Source organism: Eurosta solidaginis, chromosome 2, assembly GCF_040869045.1.
Source record: "Eurosta solidaginis isolate ZX-2024a chromosome 2, ASM4086904v1, whole genome shotgun sequence".
In the NCBI taxonomy this organism is placed as follows: domain Eukaryota; kingdom Metazoa; phylum Arthropoda; class Insecta; order Diptera; family Tephritidae; genus Eurosta; species Eurosta solidaginis.
Genome location: NC_090320.1, coordinates 199,562,419 through 199,585,412, shown reverse-complemented (window position 1 = coordinate 199,585,412; position 22,994 = coordinate 199,562,419). Strand labels below are relative to the sequence as shown.

General features: G+C 37.5%; 1 protein-coding gene across 1 annotated transcript in view; it reads right to left on the bottom strand.

The window, feature by feature from the left end:
• The window catches only part of LOC137240500 (estradiol 17-beta-dehydrogenase 11), a 143,384-nt gene that overhangs the window by 4,348 nt on the left and 116,042 nt on the right, over positions 1-22,994 (bottom strand). Inside the window, exons 4-5 of the mRNA XM_067766873.1 lie at positions 14,581-14,691; positions 14,286-14,411 (exon numbers count right to left, since the gene is read on the bottom strand). Of these exons, the coding sequence (XP_067622974.1) occupies positions 14,286-14,411; positions 14,581-14,691 (237 nt within the window). The remainder of the gene's footprint in view (positions 1-14,285; positions 14,412-14,580; positions 14,692-22,994) is intronic.

Sequence of the window (22,994 nt, the reverse complement as noted above, 5' to 3'; positions counted from 1 at the left end):
GTTGCCATATACATACATATATAACGTTTCATAAATTCATGCAACGTACTTCGTGCATCTTATCGCCTGGCCAGCCGAGGGATACCACGTCAAAATCATCTAAGTGCAAATTTCATATTTTCATTTTCTACACCAAAACTAGGTGTTATAGTGTGTATATGCTGGATAGAATTTGCAAATTTAACTTAACCTATATATAAAAATATCAGTTTGAATTCGTTATAAGAAGAGGAAAAATTATTTTTAGAATTTTCATTTAAACTGAGTTACAATTAGAATACATAAATATTCAGGAAATATACATATTAAGCGTTAATACTTAACTAGTATCGCCTGTGGTCGAAATTCGACCAACGTGTATTTTTTTCAACTCAGTCTATGCATCAAGTGTTGGAAATATAGTAAACTGGTCTAACTTACTTAACTTTTTCTTTAAAATTTTGAATTTGATCTAAGACCCTGTACTTTTTGAATGTATTTTCTTCAATTTTCTACAAACTTTTCACGTGTAATTATAACGTTTTGGTATGGAGCTCCTTAAACAAAAATATAAAAATTATGTAAAATCAAATGAAGTTGACATAGAATTATGGTGAAATTACTTTAAATTGAATTGAAAAATAGGGTTTTCCACACCACCCGGAAGTTCCCCGTTGGCGCGCTACCGAAGCTAGTTTTGGGAGCTCGGTTCTCAGTAGGGCTATATAACCCATATACATATATCGTCCATTTACTTCAATAGTGTCATAATTCAAAAAACACAAACTTTTAGTTAAAAACGAAGAAATTTGCTAAAGGAATTTAGCCTATTTCACGCCACCCGTTTAATTTTGTATAAATACATATATAATATGCAAATGTGACACAAAACAAAAATTTCGAGTAGAATAGAGGATACCTTCATAAAAAATAAAATAAAAATATAAAAAAATTATGTAATGAGAAAGAAAGCAGAGTTTACTAAAAAATGTTTAATTAAAGAAAAAAATAAAGTACTTAAATTGCGAAAAAATTAAGTGAAGTGAACAAACAGTTCCATATAAAAACGCAATAAGTGCACTTAGACTTTTTCCGGGGTTTGATGTGATCATTGTGGACATATGAAGATTCTAATGTTCGGATATTTAATGTTGGGATTCCCATTGAGATCTATGGACGTAATTAATTTGTATTAAATTTGTAAACACTCCATTTCATGAATATATGTGACCATATCTACGATAAAATATCGTCTGTGAACAACACAATACTAAGATATAACAAAGCAGAATAAATTAGAAAGAAAAGAAAAACAAACAAAAACATTAATTTATTTACTAAAATAAAATTGATTTCATAACTTTAAGCGACATAAAAAAATTAGGGTTATGGGAACTAAGCATCCGATTAATGGATATATAATCCAAGAAAGTTAGCTTAATAATAAATATAGTGGGTAATATACTGACTATGCACGCTATGATGCCGGTTGTCGTTTTGACCTAAAATCAAAGACGTTTTTGGGACGTTTTTTTGTTTCGTTTAATATACAATGTGAAATTTTCCGATTCAGTCAAGTTGCAATTAAATAATAATAAACCAATTTGAAATAAGAGAATATATAATAAAATAATATAAGAAGTAAAATAAATTAGCATAAAAGGCAATATAAAAAATATAATGTTATATTTTTGTAACTTTTTTTTTTGTTCAGTATACGACGTACTAACGAAAATAAGGATTAAATCTGCAAATGCAAAATGGGCCGGTCAAAAATTAATTCTATTTAAGATTTTTTGGTACGCTAAAAATAATTTGGAACAATTTTTTAGGATTTTGGTACAGACTATTATAGGTAAGCGGCTACAATGGGGAACCATATTTGTATGTAGGTGAAACATTTGTGCTTTCGAATTTAGCGAGTATACATAAAATTTGAAATTCACATTAGAAAAGTTAGACAATTGTTCCCAAAGGCGACGCGCTTGTGCATAAAGGTTTAGGTCTTTGAAATTCGCATTAGAAAACTTAGGTAATTGTTCCCAAAGATGGCGCGCTTGTGCACGAAAATAACTTACGATATTTGTATGAATTGTTCGAATTTACAAAAAACTTTTTCTATTAATTATAAACAAATAGAGTAATATTTGTTAACAAAAATAGGCCTATGCATTGCGGCTGATCAATACGAATCGATTCATATAACTTTTATATGAATTTACGTATGCTAAGTATGCGAAACAGCCTGTCAATTGATTGCATGGAAATTTTGTTAGCGTATTAATATATAGATTATAGCAGTTTCATAATTATATAATTTTCATGTCACATACTTATATCCTTTCAAAGACTTAAATTCCAAAAAGAAGTTAGAACGTAAATTTTGATACCTATGGTGAGATAAGTGCCCCACTGTACCCATGTATATAAGCAAATACTGTAAAGTGCTCACGAAAAATTTTAACTCGCACCACACTTACGTATCCTAAGAGTTTACCGTAGTTTTGCCTACCGTGCTCTTTTAGTAATAGAGCCTCTACATACAACTTCTCATTGAAAAAAAATTAAGCGTCATATTTATATACTTACATAAGAATGATAAAGAACAAAAGACCTAATTATATACATAACAAGTAAGGAAGGTTAAGTTCGGGTGTAACCGAACATTACATACTCAGTTGAGAGCTATGGTGACAACATAAGGGAAAATAACCATGTAGGAAAATGAACCGAGGGAAACCCTGGAATGTGTTTGTATGGCATGGGTATCAAATGAAAGGCATTAAAGAGTATTTTATGAGGGAGTGGGCCATAGTTCTATAGGTGGACGCCATTTAGGGATATAGCCATAAAGGTGGATCAGGGTTGACTCTAGAATGCGTTTGTACAATATGGGTATCAAAAGAAAGGTGCTAATGTGTATTTTAAAAGGGAGTAATCCTTAGTTCCATAGGTGGACGCCGTTTCGAGATATCGCCATAAAGGTGGACCAGGGGTGACCCTAGAATTTGTTTGTACAATATGGGTATCAAAAGAAAGGTGCTAATGTGTATTTTAAAAGGGAGTAATCCTTAGTTCCATAGGTGGACGCCGTTTCGAGATATCGCCATAAAGGTGGACCAGGGGTGACCCTAGAATTTGTTTGTACAATATGGGTATCAAATGAAAGGTATTAATGAGTATTTTAAAAGGGAGTAATCCTTAGTTCCATAGGTGGACGCCGTTTCAAGATATCGCCATAAAGGTGGACCAGGGGTGACCCAAGAATTTGTTTGTACAATATGGGCATCAAACGAATGGTGTTAATGAGTATTTTAAAAGGGAGTGGGCCTTAGTTCTATAGGTGGATGCCGTTTCGAAATATCGTCATAAAAGTGGACCAGGGGTGACTCTAAAATGTGTTTGTACGATATGGGTATCAAATTAAAGGTATTAATGATGGTTTTAAAAGGGAGTGGTGGTTGTTGTATAGGTGATCGCCTTTTCGAGATATCGCCATAAAGGTGGACCAGGGGTGACTCTAGAATGCGTTTGTACGATATGGGTATCAAATGAAAGGTGTTAATGAGTATTTTAAAAGGGAGTAATCCTTAGTTCCATAGGTGGACGCCGTTTCGAGATATCGCCATAAAGGTGGACCAGGGGTGACCCTAGAATTTGTTTGTACAATATGGGTATCAAAAGAAAGGTGTTAATGAGTATTTTAAAAGGGAGTAATCCTTAGTTCCACAGGTGGACGCCGTTTCGAGATATCGCCATAAAGGTGGACCAGGGGTGACCCTAGAATTTGTTTGTACAATATGGGCATCAAACGAAAGGTGTTAATGTGTATTTTAAAAGGGAGTGGGCCTTAGTTCTATAGGTGGACGCCGTTTCGAAATATCGCCACATAGGTGGACCAGGGGTGACTCTAGAATGTGTTTGTACGATATGGGTATCAAATTTAAAGGTATTAATGAGGGTTTTAAAAGAGAGTGGTGGTAGTTGTATATGTGAAGGCGTTTTCCAGATATCGACCAAAATGTGGACCAGGGTGACTCAGAACATTATCTGTGGGATACCGCTAATTTATTTATATATCTAATACCTACCAAGATTTTAAGGGTTTTTTATTTCGCCCTGCAGAACTTTTTCATTTTCTTCTACATAATATGATAGGTGTCACAACCATTTTATAAAGTTTTTTCTAAAGTTATATTTCACTTCAATAAAACAATCCAATTACCTTACCATGTTTCATCCCTTTTATCGTATTTGGTATAGAATTATTGCATTTTTTTCATTTTTCGTAATTTTCGATATCGAAAAAGTGGGCGTGGTCATAGTCGGATTTCGTTCATTTTTCATACCAAGATAAAGTGAGTTCAAGTAAGCACGTGAACTAAGTTCATTAAAGATATGTCGATTTTTGCTCAAGTTATCGTGTTAACGGCCATGCGGAAGGACAGACGGACGACTGTGTATAAAAACTGGGCGTGGCATCAACCGATTCCGCCCATTTTCACAGAAAACATTTAACGTCATAAAATCTATGCCTCTACCAAATTTCAAAAGGATTGGTTGATTTTTGTTCGACTTATGGCGTTAAAAGTATCCTAGACAAATTAAATGAAAAAGGGCGGAGCCACGCCCATTTTGAAATTTTCTTTTATTTTTGTATTTTGTTGCACCATATCATTACTGGAGTTGAATGTTGACATAATTTACTTATATACTGTAAAGATATTAAATTTTTTGTTAAAATTTTACTTAAAAAATTTTTTTTTTTTTTAAAGTGGGCGTGGTCCTTCTCCGATTTTGCTAATTTTTATTAAGCGTACATATAGTAATGAGTCGGAAACACAAGGTAGCGTACATATAGTAATAGGAGTAACGTTCCTGCCAAATTTCATCATGATATCTTCAACGACTGCCAAATTACAGCTTGCAAAAATTTTAAATTACCTTCTTTTAAAAGTGGGCGGTGCCACGCCCATTGTCCAAAATTTTACTAATTTTCTATTCTGCATCATAAGTTCAACTCATCTACCAAGTTTCGTCACTTTATCTGTCTTTTATAATGAATTATCGCACTTTTTCGGTTTTTCAAAATTTTCGATATCGAAAAAGTAGGCGTGGTTATAGTCCGATATCGTTCATTTTAAATAGCGATCTGAGATGAGTGCTCAGGAACCTACATACCAAATTTCATCAAGATACCTCAAAATTTACTCAAGTTATCGTGTTAACGGACGGACGGACTGACGGACGGACGGACATGGCTCAATCAAATTTTTTTTCGATCCTGATTATTTTGATATATGGAAGTCTATATCTATCTCGATTCCTTTATATATGTACAACCAACCGTTATCCAATCAAACTTAATATACTCTGTGAGCTCTGCTCAACTGAGTATAAAAAAAATATATATATATATATATATATATATGCAAGCGCAGCCCAACCAACCATTATGTTCATTATGCAAACACATTGTTACAAAATCTTCGGGTAGATATTAATTGTAATTCTAGGTATACATTTATAATTTGAAGTAAATAAATTTATATTTGATGGTAGTGTGAACTTAATCACGGGTTATTATTATGAAGTGCTAAACTAGTAAAGTAGGGTTTGAGTAACCGAACCTAGCATTAGGGTGTTTTCAATACATAGTTTTTGGTGTCGGAAACACAAGGTAGGGGGGGCATACCCGGAGTTTACCATCTCGTCCGGAGGAAAATCATACGTTCGCGAGTATTCATAGTATCCGATATCATACATTAGGGATGTAATAGTGGTTTTGAATTTTAGTTAGAATGTCTACAAAAGCACGTAGATTTTTGTTGTCAGCGATATTAATCCAAGTGAAGTGACAAGGATTCCATCCCATTCCGACGAGCTAGATCCGAACCAGTACGTGCTGCAGTAGCCTCCCACTTTGGATAGCATACCATCATTTTATAATGCAACAATAAATGGCGTCCAAGTGTGGGGCCCCAAAACAACGTGTGACTACCGCAGCAAAGGTAAAGAAGGTACTCATTACTTCAGCAGTTTGTGAGAAAAAAAAACAGTCGAATTGTTTAAGCCCACGATAAGTTCGTAGAACTTTTATTGCTTTTAGGTGAACTATATTGGAATTGCTATTGCAATTGGTCAACCATATTGCATAGACCGATAGCTAGCTTAATTCGCAATTGAAGGCCTACAACTTCTTATCGGTTTTATTTAATGTCCTCTTGGATGGTTGCTAACAGAAGGTTGTGGAATTGAGTTTTATCTTTCGGAATTGCGAAGATTGGAAGTTGTTTTGATTTTCGACCAGGGAAAAGTTCAATCACCGGCAATACACCTTTCGTATCAAAATTTAAAATACTAGCATCTATCCAACCCACTTTTTACAACTTACGTGTGCTATGATTTTCTTAATTAGAGTTTTTAGGTTCGGTATTGATACTCAGATTAGCCCGCTTTATAGATATATCTATCTATTTAGTAGATTTCATTATTGTTTTCTTATTTTTACCATTTTTGATAGAAAGGTCATACCATGTCTGTAGTGCATAGCAATGAGAATTTATTAGATACAGCTAGTATGGCAGGTGAAACTTGCGCTGTATGTGTTCAAGAGATGGATCGCCAATCAGCCATAGTCCGAACACGATGCCAGCACGATTTTCATAGGGATTGTCTAGTCCAATGGTTATCTAACTCTAAAACGTGTCCTCAGTGCAGAAAAGCATGTACCAAGAACAGCTTACTTGATATAACGCATATGTCAGAGAAAAGCTTACTGACCCAGACATCACAACAGTCCTCAACGGGAACTGTTCCAAGAATTATTCCTTCCCGACGAGGAAGAGGCAATCTCAGCAGAGATCAACCCCATTTAGGACTCCCTCAGTTAGTTCCACATACGAATTCCCCAAATCTTAACTTATCTTTTCCGATGATGTCGCACGATACCGCCGTTAACCCTGTGCAAGGACAATTGCCACATGGTAGTATCCTCGAGAAGCATATATCCAACATTGAAGTAGATTTACAAAATAGGTTTGAAATTCTTACGCAGACAATTCAAAACTTGACCCGACAGGTTAGTCAGATAAATGTTAGGGTTATACCAGAACCTGAATGTCTCAAAATGAACCGATAAATGATACCGCTTTTGCCGCGGAAGCGAATAATAATAGCCAATCACGAATGGATGGACAAAACCACCTTATTAACAATCGAGAAAGAATTTCTACTGTTCCGCATAGCTTATTCAAAGTTGGAATGTTACATTTAATGGTAGTGCAGAAAAAATGCCGGTTGATAAATTCATTTACATGATTACGTCACTGACAAACGATAGCTTAAACGGAGATTTTAGGATCCTGTGTGAACATTCACATATTCTGTTCATAGGAAAGGGACGGGATTCGTACTGGAGGTATCGCCGATCTGTTTCTCACGTAGATTGGGTAGCATTGTGTGACGCGCTTCGTTCACATTTCCGTGATCATCTCACCGACAGTGATGTTCGTGAGGTAGTGCGAGAACGCAAGCAAAAAGAACATGAAAGTTTCGATGAATTTTATTCTTCAATTTTACATTTGTGTGACAGACTTCGCTATCCCATGCCAGATCAAGAACTCTTGGAAGTGTTGAGAAGGAATTTGCGCCCAAAAATAAGAAATGAACTTTTCTATAAAACTATAACTTCAGTAGCTCATTTACGTTACCTACTCCTTCGTAGAGAATCTCTTCTAGAAAATGGTGAAAATGTACCAAGTCGACCTGTAAGACGACAAGTAAATGAACTCCAATCGAATACTAATGACCAAATAGAGAAAGATGTACTAGATATCGCGGAGATAGGGAATACCCAGCTACGTTGTTGGAATTGTAGAAAGGATGGCCATCGGTACGTAGACGTAGAGGAGTTTACTATATTTTGTTACGGATGTGGAGAAGCCAATGTCCTGAAACCAAGATGTGTAAAATGTAAGGGTTCGGGAAACGGGCAAAGGAGCGTGGAGAACAAACGTCTACGCTCGCCTCAGAATTAGCTCAAACCTCGAAAGCTATAGTTACTACAACAAAAGACCAACCGCTTCATCTGTTATTAAATTCTACACGTACCAATATTGGTTCGACGACTCCACAATTTCATCACATCTTGCCGTATCATAGAAACCATACGTGCACGATTGTTTACTGAAGCTCTTATCAAACCACCTAACAAAACCGTAAGAGTACCAATAAAACGGGCAACAATGCGATTAAAATCATTTTGGGCTAGAGTTAAAAGAAACCGGAAAAATTACGTGAAGTTTTTGTCTTCCATTACTTTGAGTCAAAACGATAACCGTCCCTATGTCAAGATTTCGTTTTTTAATATGGACATTTACGCACTTTTGGATTCAGGGGCAAACATTTCCTGTATAAGTGGAAAAGCCGCAAAAGATTTTCTAGATAAAAATTATTCATTCAAAGTTTTGCATGAACACATAGAAACAGCTGGAGGAAAGAAATATAGGATAATCGGTAATGTTCTATCTAAAATAACCTTCAACGGAGCGAGTAAGAAATTAGATATTTGTATAATACCAGATCTAAAGCAAGACATGTATTTAGGAGCAGATTTCTTTCACAAGTTTAATTTAATGAATAAAATCTTGGAAACATTTTCAAAGGAAGAAAATGAGATTCTGGAAAGTCCTGAAATGCATACCTTGAGTAGTACTGAACGCAGTCAGTTGTCAAAGGTTGTCTCTCTTTTTCCATCCTTCGAAAAGGAAGGATTGGGTAAAACCCCTTTGTTGAAACATACAACTGAGATTATTAAATATATTAAGCCTATAAAGCAACGGTATTATTCAGTGTCACCTGCTGTGGAGAAGAAGCTACATGCGGAAGTTGACAAAATGTTGGAATTGGGTGTTATCGAGTTAGCTCCCCCAAATTGCTCTTGGAGTAGTCCCGTGGCTATTGTGCAGAAGGAAAACAAGACCAGACTATGCTTGGATGCACGCAAGTTGAACAGCGTCACGGTAAAAGATGCTTTTCCATTGCCAAAAATCAATGGTATATTCAGCCGTTTGCCGAAAGCCAGGTATATGTCTTCTCTTGATCTAAAGCATGCATTCTGGCAAATAGAACTAAGCCCTAGTTCCCGTGACTACACAGCATTCACCGTACCAAATAGACCCTTATACAGATTTTGTGTAATGCCATTCGGGCTTTGTAATGCACCTATGACCATGAGTCGCTTAATGGACATGATGATACCACCTCATTTAAAACATTGTGCATTCGTTTATTTGGACGACCTTCTTTTGTTCTCGGGAGACTTTGATTCTCATCTTTTACTATTAGCTGAACTAGCGCAACTGTTAAGGAAAGCCAGTTTAACAGTGAATATCAAAAAATGTAAATTTTGTGTGAGTGAGGTACGATATCGTGGCTTCATAGTTGGAGATGGTGTCATTAAAACTGATTCAAAAAAGGTGTCTGCCATAAAAGATATCAAACCTCCGAAAAGTGTTCGAGAGATGCGACGATTTCTAGGCCTAGTCGGCTGGTACAGGCGTTTCATCGACAACTACGCTAGTCTAACAGCGCCTTTAACGGATTTGACATCCAAAACCCATTCTTTCAAGTGGACAGACGAGGCCCAAGCCGCCTTCCAAACCCTTAAGGAAAAGCTTTCATCAGCGCCTCTCCTGATAACTCCTGATTTTTCACTTCCTTTCATTATACAGTGCGACGCTTCCGTGACTGGTGTTGGAGGAGTGCTTGCTCAAGAAGTTAAATCGCGCGAAACGGAATTATTCCATCACAGAATTAGAGTGCTTGGCAGCTGTACTAAGTATCTACAAATTTCGGGAATATGTTGAAGGACATCCTTTTAAAGTTATAACAGACCACAGTTTACAGTGGTTAATGCGACAACCCGACTTGAATGGGCGATTAGCGCGATGGTCATTGAAGCTACTGGGATTTGATTTTGAAATACAACATCGAAAGGGTAGTCTTAATGTCGTACCGGATACACTGTCGCGATTAGAAGAGATTTCGAGAGAAGTTACAGATGATGAAACACATTCGTTCCATTAGTTGACTTGAATTCTCCTTATTTTCTGACAGGCAGTTATGAAAAACTCCGAAACAGTATTCTAGAAAATCAGAATAAACTTCCGGATATACGAGTAATAGACCAATTTATCTATAAACGTACCGACTTTGCAAATGGCGATGCTGTAGTGGAAGCTTCCTGCTGGAAATTGTGGATTCCCGAGGAATTGAGAACAGATGTTATAATTCGTGCACATTGCCCTAGTACGGCCGCGCATGGAGGCATTGCAAAATCTCTGTAGAGGTTAAAGAGAACATTTTATTGGCCAAAAATGGCAGCAGATGTACGAAATATTGTTTCTAAATGTGATGTTTGCTTACAGTCGAAAGCCCTTAACTCAATCTTGAGACCCCCGATGGGTGATCAACCAAAATCTGCTAGACCGTATCAAAGAATTTACCTTGATTTCTTAGGTCCTTATCCTCGGTCAAAAGGAGGAAATATAGGGATATTCATTTTGTTAGACCACTTATCGAAATTTCCTTTATTAAAGACCCTGAAGAAATTTTCTACCGGTACTATATGCGAATTCCTAGAAGACAACGTATTTATGGTTTTTGGAGTACCTGAAGTGGTAGTAACCGACAACGGTTCTCAGTTCAAATCAAATCAATTTAACAACTTTCTATCTAAATATGGAATCGTTCACACATATACTGCCATATAGTCTCCTCAATCCAACGCCTCCCAGAGGGTAAACAGATCCATAATATCCGCTGTACGTTCATATATAGGCAAAGATCAACGAAGTTGGGATTTACATTTACCAAAAATTGCAGCGGCACTTAGATGTTCGGTTCACAGCACTATAGGTTATTCACCATATTATGTACTGTTTGGTCAACATATGATTACTCATGCGGAGACATATGCGCTGTTAACTAAGCTATCCTCCATAGAAGTTAGTGAAGATATAGCTAGAGACGACATGTTACAAATGGTTAGATTAGAAGTGCAAGAAAATATGCGCAGGTCCTACGAGTCCAGCAAGATTAGATATAACTTGCGATCCGTACCTATAAACCTACTTCCAGGTCAAGAAGTATATCGCCGAAATTTCGCGCAAAGTAATAAAGGAGCCAATTTCAGCTCTAAGTTAGCTTCGAAATTTATAAAGGCTAGAGTGGTGAGGAAAGTAGGAAATTGTTTTTTTGAGTTAGAAGATGTCAATGGGAAGAGTAAAGGAATTTTTCATGGAAAATCCATCCAAAGAACACGTTAAAATCAACAAAGCAAAAAAAAAAAAACAAAAAAAAAAATCAAAATATCATTCTCCAGTAAATTTGGAATTGTCAGGCACTTCCAGAATTTCCTGTTTTGTTATGATTTTTGCTGAGCTTTAAAAGTCCGCGGCCGTGCAGTAACCTATTTTTTATACCTGCTCACTTAGACATCGTACAAGACACTGTGAAAGGTTGTGAGATCCAATATTAATACTAGTAATTAATGTACAATGAAAATAACATTTTCATAAGAGAGGAAAAAAAAAACGGAGAGTTGGGATGGTTGAGGTGAAGCATCAGAAAATTTTCTGGTTTTTTTTGATTTGGATGCTGCTGGTGTTAAGTTGTTCTCGTGCTAAGAAAAAAAAACAGTTTAAGTATTTGGCACTAAAAAATTTTGTTACACGTGGAGAACACGAGGTGCACAAGTACCACCCGTGTAAACCTTCGAGATTATATATTTTGGGTCTTCCCAACCAATTCTTGCCGGCTATCAGAAGGAAACCAGAAACATCCATGATGTTCCCGATCCGAGCCATCCCTTCTACAAGTGTTCAGCAGTGATCAGGCCTGGATAAATGTTAATGATTATAAAGAAAAATTTTAGAAAAGGGAAAAAATATATACCCATATCTATGGTATATATTCCTATATTACTGGAAGTGACTTAATATATAAAAGCGTTTGAAATTAAAGTAGCAAGAAAACAAAATATTAACAGATTTTTTACAACGAAATTTGTAAGAATATGAGTTTCTGTTAATGAAACTGAAAATTTTGCGAAAATATAAGTATATAAAAAAAAGAGTTTATTAAATACTTAAATATATATGTGAAGAAAATTATATACCTACATAATACATAAATAATTATATTTTGTAAAGTATAAATTTTGAAGTTCTGTTGCCATATACATACATATATAGCGTTTCATAAATTCATGCAGCGTACTTCGTGCATCTTATCGCCTGGCCAGCCGAGGGATACCACGTCAAAATCATGTAAGTGCAAATTTCATATTTTCATTTTCTACACCAAAACTAGGTGTTATAGTGTGTATATGCTGGATAGAATTTGCAAATTTAACTTAACCTATATATAAAAATATCAGTTTGAATTCGTTATAAGAAGAGGAAAAATTATTTTTAGAATTTTCATTTAAACTGAGTTACAATTAGAATACATAAATATTCAGGAAATATACATATTAAGCGTTAATACTTAATTATAGCAGTTTCATAATTATATAATTTTCATGTCACATACTTATATCCTTTCAAAGACGTAAATTCCAAAAAGAAGTTAGAACGTAAATTTTGATACCTATGGTGAGATAAGTGTCCCACTGTACCCATGTATATAAGCAAATACTGTAAAGTGCTCACGAAAAATTTTAACTCGCACCACACTTACGTATCCTAAGAGTTTACCGTAGTTTTGCCTACCGTGCTCATTTAGTAATAGAGCCTCTACATACAACTTCTCATTGAAAAAAAATTAAGCGTCATATTTATATACTTACATAAGAATGATAAAGAACAAAAGACCTAATTATGTACATAAAAAAAAAAATATATATATATATATATATATATGCAAGCGCAGCCCAACCAACCATTATGTTCATTATGCAAACACATTGTTACAAAATCTTCGGGTAGATATTAATTGTAATTCTAGGTATACATTTATAATTTGAAGTAAATAAATTTATATTTGATGGTAGTGTGAACTTAATCACGGGTTATTATTATGAAGTGCTAAACTAGTAAAGTAGGGTTTGAGTAACCGAACCTAGCATTAGAGTGTTTTCAATACATAGTTTTTGGTGTCGGAAACACAAGGTAGGGGGGGCATACCCGGAGTTTACCATCTTGTCCGGAGGAAAATCATACGTTCGCGAGTATTCATAGTATCCGATATCATACATTAGGGATGTAATAGTGGTTTTGAATTTTAGTAAGAATGTCTACAAAAGCACGTAGATTTTTGTTGTCAGCGATATTAATCCAAGTGAAGTGACAAGGATTCCATCCCATTCCGACGAGCTAGATCCGAACCAGTACGTGCTGCAGTAGCCTCTCACTTTGGATAGCATACCATCATTTTACAATGCAACACCACCGAATTGGAAAACGCAGAACACGTAATGTTGCATTGCCATGATTTTCGCTGCGAAAAACTCTTTGTACACAGAGTTTATGGGAGAGGAAGAAGCCTTCCATTAGGAATTTAGTTCCCCTAATATGCAGAGACATACATTGTTGGACTGCTGTAAATAAAATAGGGTTTTTGGTTATGACGTGATCGCTGTATGTCGAAAGGGAGTGCAGAGAAATGTGAATGCGAAGTAGTAGCGACTAAATTGCATTCCCCCCCCCCCCCCCCCCCCCCCCCGGACGTTATGCATAAAGGCGGTACCGAGGGGTGTGGGTACATGAACAGGATTAGCCTGGTTTCATTGCGCTACTTGAGGACAGTGTGCTGCCCAACGTCCAATAAGAAAAAGCTCTCTGATGTACGGGGACTTTGGGTCGTGCATGCCAGGGCATAGGGTATAAGGTATCGAATCGGACTAGTCCCAAGTTAGCAATCGTAACCATGCAAGAGAAACAGTAAGAAATGCCTAAAAGTAATTGAAGTTAGAAAGCGGTTGTAAAAGTTGAACTTCAAAGAGAGTTTGAGGAAAGCTTCTACTGTCTGTAAAAGGTTGATTAAATATCCGTGGGACCTAGTGCCGCCTGCAGCTTTGGATATTTACAGCGATTCTGAAACCAACCCTGCACTACTTAGTGCTTTTTTGGCAGACCACGACGTGCACTAAGAAACTAAAGCACACTATGCGCACATTCAGTCATGTGAGATCTTCATTTTCCGACCCATTCAAGATGAGAAAATTAAGCGGGCATAATTGATAATCAATAAGTATAACTCGAACTTTGAGCTCACATTGCGTCGCGACTCATTCAACTTACAGCAGCAAATTTACTGGCACAATAGTCGACCAGTTTGGTAATGCCAACATGACCGGCCAAAGAGGCAATGGTTGCAATATGTCCACGTTGTTGTTCAATCATCCTTGGTAAGAATGCCTTGGTGGTCTGGGGAGAGAAAAAAGGCTATTATTTTATACCATCTTTAAACAACAAAGCTTATCTTAAATTAGTACATTTATATCTCCAACTACTCAATTTATGTTTCAAAAATTTTCAAGTCCGTTATTTAGTTTTGAATACGTGACCACAAAAACAACTGGTGAAGTATACTTACCCAAAAATGAGCCATCACATTGACATTGAATGAACGCTCGATAAGATGATCAGGTGTATCCAAAAGGTAACGCCCAGATACAACACCAGCGTTATTTATTAATAATGTTACCTGGAAGGATGAGAAACGAAAACGTACTTGTAAAAGGAATATAAAAACATATTTAATACTTAAGTAAAATTTAAATGTCTACAGAGATAGGAATGAACGGAGAGCATACGAACTAAGGCAGTGTAAATCTGTGAGTGGTATTTCGTAATAGTCCATCGCAATGGAGCTAATGATCAAACTGGGCTAATATAATCGAAACATTTTGGAGAAACAAATCGCTTGTCAGTCACTTAAAAGGAGTGATACGGAGTGATGATGTTCTTGTGGCTAGGATTGCAGCTCCACTTAAATCTATAATCGAGGTATGTACGCACTTTTAAGAATATTTGGCTTAGTTACTTACTGAGGTTTGCTGCTTGAAGAACTGACGTGAAAAAGAAGAACTCTGCCTAAAGAGCCTCATTGTGTTCCGGTGCGTGCGATCACAGAGGAAGAGAGAACTAGAGGCTGGCTGACAAAAATGATGCCCGAACATTCCAATAAAAAATTTAGAAGATATCATAAGAGTGACCGATTAGATTAGGTTGAGTGGTACCTACCCCAGTAAAAGCTCACTTCGACAGTATGAAGATCCTTTGTCATACCACATAAAATTTCAGTAATTTCAGTCATTGAGAATTTTTGCATAGACAAGAAAAAGCTTCGGAAAAGACCGATCTTAGATAAATCCTTCAAAAATCCAATGGGTAGTCAAGTAGGTGGAGCGATTGGGTGATTACACCTCATCTTCCTCCATGCAGTTGGAGAAGCAAGTAATTCTTGTCATCATCATCACAAATTGGCGCTGAACCGCTTAAGTGACATTGGCCGTTTCGTAACAAGTCACATCAGTTATCTATGTTTTGCAATAACTGACGGAAATTGAGAGTATCAAAGGAGGTCATTTCGTCATACACCTGCCTCTTCCAACTCAGTGGATCTCTCCATATTCCTTTGCTTCTAAACGGCTGGTCGATTAAAATACTTTCTTGACCGCAGCGTTCTTGTCCATTTGCATAACATGACCTAGCCAGCGAAACTTTTGGGCTTTAACTCGCTGCACTATCTTCATATCTGCATAGGAAAAGGATATTAAAAAGTACATAATGGACTCTCATCCCTTGATCCGCCTCAGTGAGCCCAATAATTTCAGCATACCACTCGTTGTTCCAGAGTAAAGGCGATGTCTACCCAATGTTTTCTTACTTGACTTGAACTCTATCTGTACTTTAGCAGACTACATGTGGCAAACTGAACTCTAAATTCGCTACAGCACTACGTCCGATTCAGTTCTAATTTTAAAATAGATCGACGCATTTGGAAGATAGGTTAAGCACTCACAAATCACCCCTAATCGTCGCTTGACCATGCTAGTAAATGCGAAATTCTTTTAGCGTACTCGTTAGCATCATATCCATGTCATCGTTAATCACGGCACCTTCTGCTTGGATAAAATTGCAGTGATTGGACAGCTGAAACCAGCGACTTATGTCTAGCTCGTGGTAGAACACCCCACTAACCTTTCCTTCCAAATTGACCGATCTTTTAACCAGTTAAATAGCCCACTGACCCAAATGAGGCCATCTCCTCAGTCGTCTCTAGATGGAAGGCCTTGGGTTATGTTTGCAGAAGAAGCAGTTGTTTTCATACAAAAGACATTCCTGTCTGGGATAAAGACGATTTTGGTAAAAACGCATAACCTTTACCATGAAGGCTGAAAGTGTGTGCTATGTTATTTAGAGAAAATACTACTATATGCAACTATTTTAAGCAGACATCCAACACTTTTGTGAGCCCATATATATTTGAGTGGTTTGCGAAAAAGGGCAGGAGAAGATAAGAGGTAGCTGGTTGAAAAACGGGGAGGAATAGAGAGAGTGAGAAAGGGAAAAATGGTATCAAAAAGGAAGGAATTGAAGTAAAAAATTGAAGGGAGCAGCAAAAGAAGAGCAAAAAGGGAGGGACCGGGTAAGAAAGCTTAGAGCTAGGGGAAGGGCGAGAAAAAGGCCAATAGCAAAACGAAGAGAAAGGGGCGGCCATGTGAAGTATACGGGAGTAGTAGCAGAATAAAAAAATGCAGTGCGCGATGTAATTATTCCTAGAAATTTGTGGGAGGGGACCTATATGTTTGATGCCGTCTGATGAATTTCCGTTAAGCAGCTTTTCATGGCATAAATACACTCGGAGAGTTTGGCAAACCAATGCCGAAAAGCGACCACCTTAACAACTTTTTGTTTCTTATTGAAAAAACTTTTTTCTAAAGATTTTGATGTTGATTTTCCCGGACACCAAACTCTGGACTCTCGGCGTGGTAGGCGTAGCACACTAGGGATTACATACAAAGAGCGGAGTAGAATAAGGCATAGGGCTAGATTAAGGGGAAGCAGGAGAAAGGAAATAGAAGAGAAATATTGAGATGAAAGCTCTTACTACAGGGATAAAACGAGAAGATCTCTCCATCTGCCATTGGCGGAGGGAAAAAAGTGCGCAATGGCTTAGATTATTTGGAATTATTTTTGTCTTACATTAACTCGCAGCGAATACAGAGAGGGTACACTAATATGAAATATATAAAATGAACTAAGGAAAAAAATAGCTGTAAAAATTAATAGTAAACAATATTTGAATTCTAGTTGAATTTAAAACGAGTAAGGAAGGCTAAGTTCGGGTGTAACCGAACATAACATACTCAGCTGCCAAATTACAGCTTGCAAAACTTTTAAATCACCTTCTTTTAAAAGTGGGCGGTGCCACGCTTATTGTCCAAAATTTTACTAATTTTCTATTCTGCGTCGTAAGGTCAACCCACCTACCAAGCTTCATCGCTTTATCCGTCTTTGGTAATGAATTATCGGACTTTTTCGGTTTTTCGAAATTTTCGTGGACGAAAAAGTGGGCGTGGTTATAGTCCGATTTCGTTCATTTTAAATAGCTGAGATGAGTGCCCAGGAGCTTACATACCAAATTTCATTAAGATACCTCAAAATTTAATCAAGTTATCGTGTTTACGGACAGACGGACGGACGGACATGGCTAAATTAATTTCTTTTTTCGCCCAGACCATTTTGATATATATAAGTCTATATCTTTCTCGATTTGTTTATGCCGTTACGGGGTACCGTTATGGACACAAAATTAATATACTCTGTGAACTCTGCTCAGATGAGTGCTGAGTATAAAAATTGATAATAAACATCATTTGAATTCGAGTTGAACTTAAAAAAACTGCTTAAAAATGATATAAGTCAACCTGCCAGTGTAAGAAACTCAAATTAATGTTGAAAACCCCATTTAAAGCATTTGCAAACCCGACTTTTATTTCAACATTTTTGTTCTTTACATTACGTGCTCTTTGCAAAAGTCGGTTTATGGTGACCCCAATTATTTATGTATTTGCTTGCTTGCTTTTTTAAACTTTATTTCCACAAAGATCTGTACATGCATTGCGCAATTAAAATTTATTGACTTGCCACAAGTTCTATACCTATTTTATTTGCTAATGCGTTAAAAACAAGATTTCTATTACATAATATTTGGTATTTTAGCCATTTGACTCTGGTCGTCGTTCTAGGCGTGAGCTCATACTTACATACACATACATATGTACACCCCAGTCAATAATTGATATTGATGTCATGGCAAACATTTTCCACATTTTAGAAACTTTACACTTGATTAGAGTTTACGTTTTGTTTTTTGTATGCTATGCAATTTGGCTATTGGCTATTCCTAATTTTAATATTTTAGGCAAAATTATTTCGACGTGGGATGTATTAGTTTGACAGTTACGAGAATTTATTTTATTATACAAAATTTTAAATGTTTAGAATTACTAACGGTTATATTTAAGCATTCCTCTAGATGACATCTTGTTACGGTCTGCTGCTACGGTATATGGCTGCGATCCACTTGGGAGCGTGTTCACGGGAACACACCTAGCGATGTGGCAAAGGTTGCGATGAAAAATATCGAAAAGGAAGGAAGAGACAGACCGGCCATCACTAAGAAAATTTTTTTTTTCGACCAGAAGTTTCCGCCCGATACAGAGGAAAAAAAAAGAAGAGGAGAAACGTTTTTTTCTGGCATGTGCTTGTGTGAGAGTTTATTTCTCGATTTGATCTAATATTTATAACAGAATTTGCGAAAATAAAACAAAATTACTCAATTCGCGGGAACAACGCTAAATAAAATCGAACGAGTTTGCAATTTAGCGTTTCGATGTTCTCGGAAAATTGCAATCCAATGAATTGAATTTAATATACATACATATGTGTATGTATGTATTCCTTTTGGGGTTTGCCTCATCATAGAAATCACACAGCAAAAGAAACCGAAAGCCAAGACGGAAAATGTTCAAACGTTTCATTATCGGCAACATAAATGGCGGAAACGAAATTGAGATTACGAGTTGTTTTTGTGGAGGGTTCTAAACATATTTGCAACACCACTACCGCACCAGAGAAGAATAAAATACTTAAAATGTTCAAGCTGGAAGAGTATTCGAGTGAATACCATGAGGCATTCATCAATAAGTAGGTCATCAGTCTCCGGACCACTCTTAGTCAATAGCAACCACGCAATTGTGTGTTCTCGTAGTAACATAAGGACAAGTAAGAAACGGCAGCAGTACGCGGCAGCGTAACCCAACGAACGCCAAAATCAGCACCAAGTCGTCAAGATCGTAAAGGTCAACACGAAGTCTATCGCCACCAGGTTCATTTGATCACCTCGGACCAGAGCGCAACAACCACGAACAGTACCAACACCAACCTGCAACGACCGTGCACCATGGTGAGTTCGTTCCGTGACACGGACAAGTTAAAAATAGTATACTTTTATTATTAGTTCTATTTCTATAGTTTACGTATTACGGCTGTAAGCCTCAAAAAGGAAGATGAACATTTTGTTTTGCTCTCGAAATTGATTTAAAATTTTCAACCATAATTTGAAGAAATTTAAAATTATTTGAACCATTGCTTAAACTTGAATGTGCGAACCTAGTCCCTAAAGTTCAACTTTTGAAAACGATTTCGAAATCGCAAATGGCATAACTTTAAGTGTGAGACCTTTCGCGCGCATTGAACGTTCTATTATTTTTTTTGGAACGTACATTCAATCAAAGTTTTTGCATTAGCAGCGATTGAAGTAATATTCTTGTAATGGAGTGGTATATATTCTAAGGAAATAATACCGTTGGTTAGTTCTCTTTCGTTTTATAGATGTAACGCTTTAATTATATACGTATTTGTTTACAATTAATTATCTCGAATTTATTTCTATTACATTTGGGACAAGCGTTTCGTCACCTTGTCTCTATAACTTAATGCGTACGACCTATTTTGAAGAAAACAGATTTAGATGAAACTGTACACTCCTTCGAAAAGGAAACATTTTCTTTTGTACTGAATGTCCGTAACATTAGTAAAGATACTTTCAATATGCCCACCTAAAAAGGAGAAAATTTTGAAGACATTTTTGTAAGTTACATAAATATCGTATGTAGATCATGTAAAAAGGAACAATAAAGCAACAGAAACCCAAAGAAAAAATAAGGGGAATTAGAACACGAAGTTATATTCTATAACCACCAGATACCAATACGTTAATTAATTTTACTTTCCCAGTTTTCCTGACGACTGTCGTATGCGAGCTCGTTTGCGGATCTTTTGCAGGAACCTGTAGGTACATTTTTTTTAAATTCTTTTGTTGTTTATTTGTTGCAAGTAAACAATGTTGGTTTTAAAACAACATTTAGAGAAACTACTACCTTATACGAGGGTTATTCATTTGCACACATAAATACAATCTTAATATAGTTTTCATTACGTATATTTTTTTCCATTACATAGTTTGTATTACATAATTATATAGTATATCCGTACTACGAGTGTAAGGAATTAAATGAAATAATTAAACGTACGGAAACCTATCTAGATATATAAGCTAATACTAGTACATACGCAGATATATATGTAATACTATTGGACATCTTCAAAATGCGGTATACGTTTAGAAACGGTTGAATCCATAGTCTATGAACTATTTCGAAATGAATTTTGAATAAACTTTTGTAATTAAAATGGGAATGTTGACTACCCTATTCATTTAGAAGGCACTTAGGGCATACAGGTAAGGGGCCACCGAAATTTTAGGTGCGTCGGTGGCCATGGATTTTGAGGGTGGGATATAAGCACCGGGCATCGCAACACCACCCGCGGCGCCCCTATGTATATTCGGCCCTTTTCTTTTTTATTTTTAATTTTTTTCAGCTTTTTTGTTATTATTTAATTTTTCAGCGTTTCCTTTGAGTTTGATTTAAACTGTTAGTAACCGGTCATCTCCGGTTCGGAAATTTTTTTTTGCGGTTATTTTTTGAATTTTAAATTTTTGAATTTTAAATTTTTGAATTTTTTTTGAATTTGGATTTTGAATGTCAACGGTCTGTCCGTGACATCCGGTTCGGCCGGATGTTGTTTTATTTTGAATTTTTAAGCGTTTTGAGTTGTCTCTGCGCTTCTGTTAGGTTTTTTTTGAATTTGACAGCTGCTCGTTTTGATAGGCATGATAGGAACTTTTTTCTGTTTATGGCGCAGGAACAGTAAGGTTGGCAAGGACCCGCCCCAGCCGACAATGACTAGCCACTGTGCACCACTACATCATGCCGACCGCCTTCCTTACTGATTCCACTGTAGATGCGTATCCATAACAGATGGCGCCCAACGTGGCACCTGAGGCGCTGGTCTCAGTGGTCAGTTCGGGCAACGTGTGAAGTTGACCATTCCACCAGTCCGAGGTGGGCAGCCACAGAAGCAGCCACCTGCGTTGCGGTGGAATGGTTGACGGATCAGGTTGTCCGGACTGGTCATTGGGGGCAGTAGCCGAAGGCGTCACGAGACTTAACGTCAGTTATCGGGATTTTTGTATTCACCCAGTGAGGCAGTGCTAAACGCACTTGATTTTTTTTTGTAAGTGGGTTTTTGTGTTTCCGGAATGTTGTCCGCAGTCGGCTATGGGAAATTATATGTCCGCTAAATGGGTTTTTTTTGTAAAGTAGTTTTTTTTAGTTTATTTGCCGAATTTTGTGTTGTTGGTGTGAGTGCGTGTATGTATGTGGAAAAAAAACCCCAGCTCATCCCACGCCCCAGGTGGTAGTTTAGAATACTACCTGGACTGTGACGGGTTGAGCTGGGATTCAGAGTGGCACTCCCTCCTGTCCCACCAGACTGGGGGAGCGGTTCCGAAACCGCTCCACCCATTGCGGCGGAGGCAGGAGGGGTGTCCAGCAAGGATGGACGGGAGGCCTCAACACCCCCAACCAGTCCCAGGGGCAAGCCCCTGGAGACTGCCCCTGCGTTGCGGCTGGGCGTGTTGAGACCAACCCGTGTGTGTCTGGAGTGACCCTAGTGGCCCCAACCAGTCTCGGAGGGGGGCCTTAAGACCCCCTCGCATTGCGGTTGGGAGCACTAGGGGCAAGTATGAATGGATTTATGTTTTTTTTGTTAGCCTGTATCCCGAGTGCCTTCGGAAGGGGGGATGTCAGCATTCCCATTGATTTCCGACTTATATCCAAAGTATTTAATCGCTTCTTTTTCCAGCTTTGGGAGGTTTATTTTTTTTTGCATAAAATTTATATACCCAAAACTTTTTTTTATTCTTAACTGCCTTACGTGGCAAAAGTTTTTTTTGACCTATCAGTGACCATTTTTTTTTAATATGTCGCGAGACCAGTCGTTCGAACCGGGCCGGAATACCCCGTTTGGGAGTGCAGGGAATTACCGGGGAAACCAGAAACGGGGTAATAAAAATAGAGGGGCTTTCTCTCAGGCCAGGCGTCCCTTGGTGGTGCATACCCCAGTAGGCGGACAATATAGAGACCCCGCGTTAATAAACATGGGCTCGGACCTGAATGGCCCTCGCGAAAAACTGGACATACCTGTAAGCACCAGTCATGTGAACGCGCACGATATCTCGGGGCTAATGCCCAATGCGGCGATCTACGCACCCGAAGGAGCTGGTGCTTTACCACCAAACCAGGAGACGGGAAATTTCGGAGACGCTACAAGCGATCGGATCTTAGGAATGCAGGACGAAGCCACTCGTGGAGGCTCGTGGGTGGACGTGCTACACCAACTGTTCCAGGCTTCGCAGGAGGAAATGCGGAGAGAGATGGGCTCAATTAGAGCCAACATGGCCCAGCTCAACGCCGCTCTCGAATCCACGCAGCAAGCAAACCAGCAACACAGGAACGCGAGTAGGATGGACCGTAACCCATTGCCATCGGTAGTACCACCTATGTACCCGACTCCAAGCAGCATAGCCGTAAA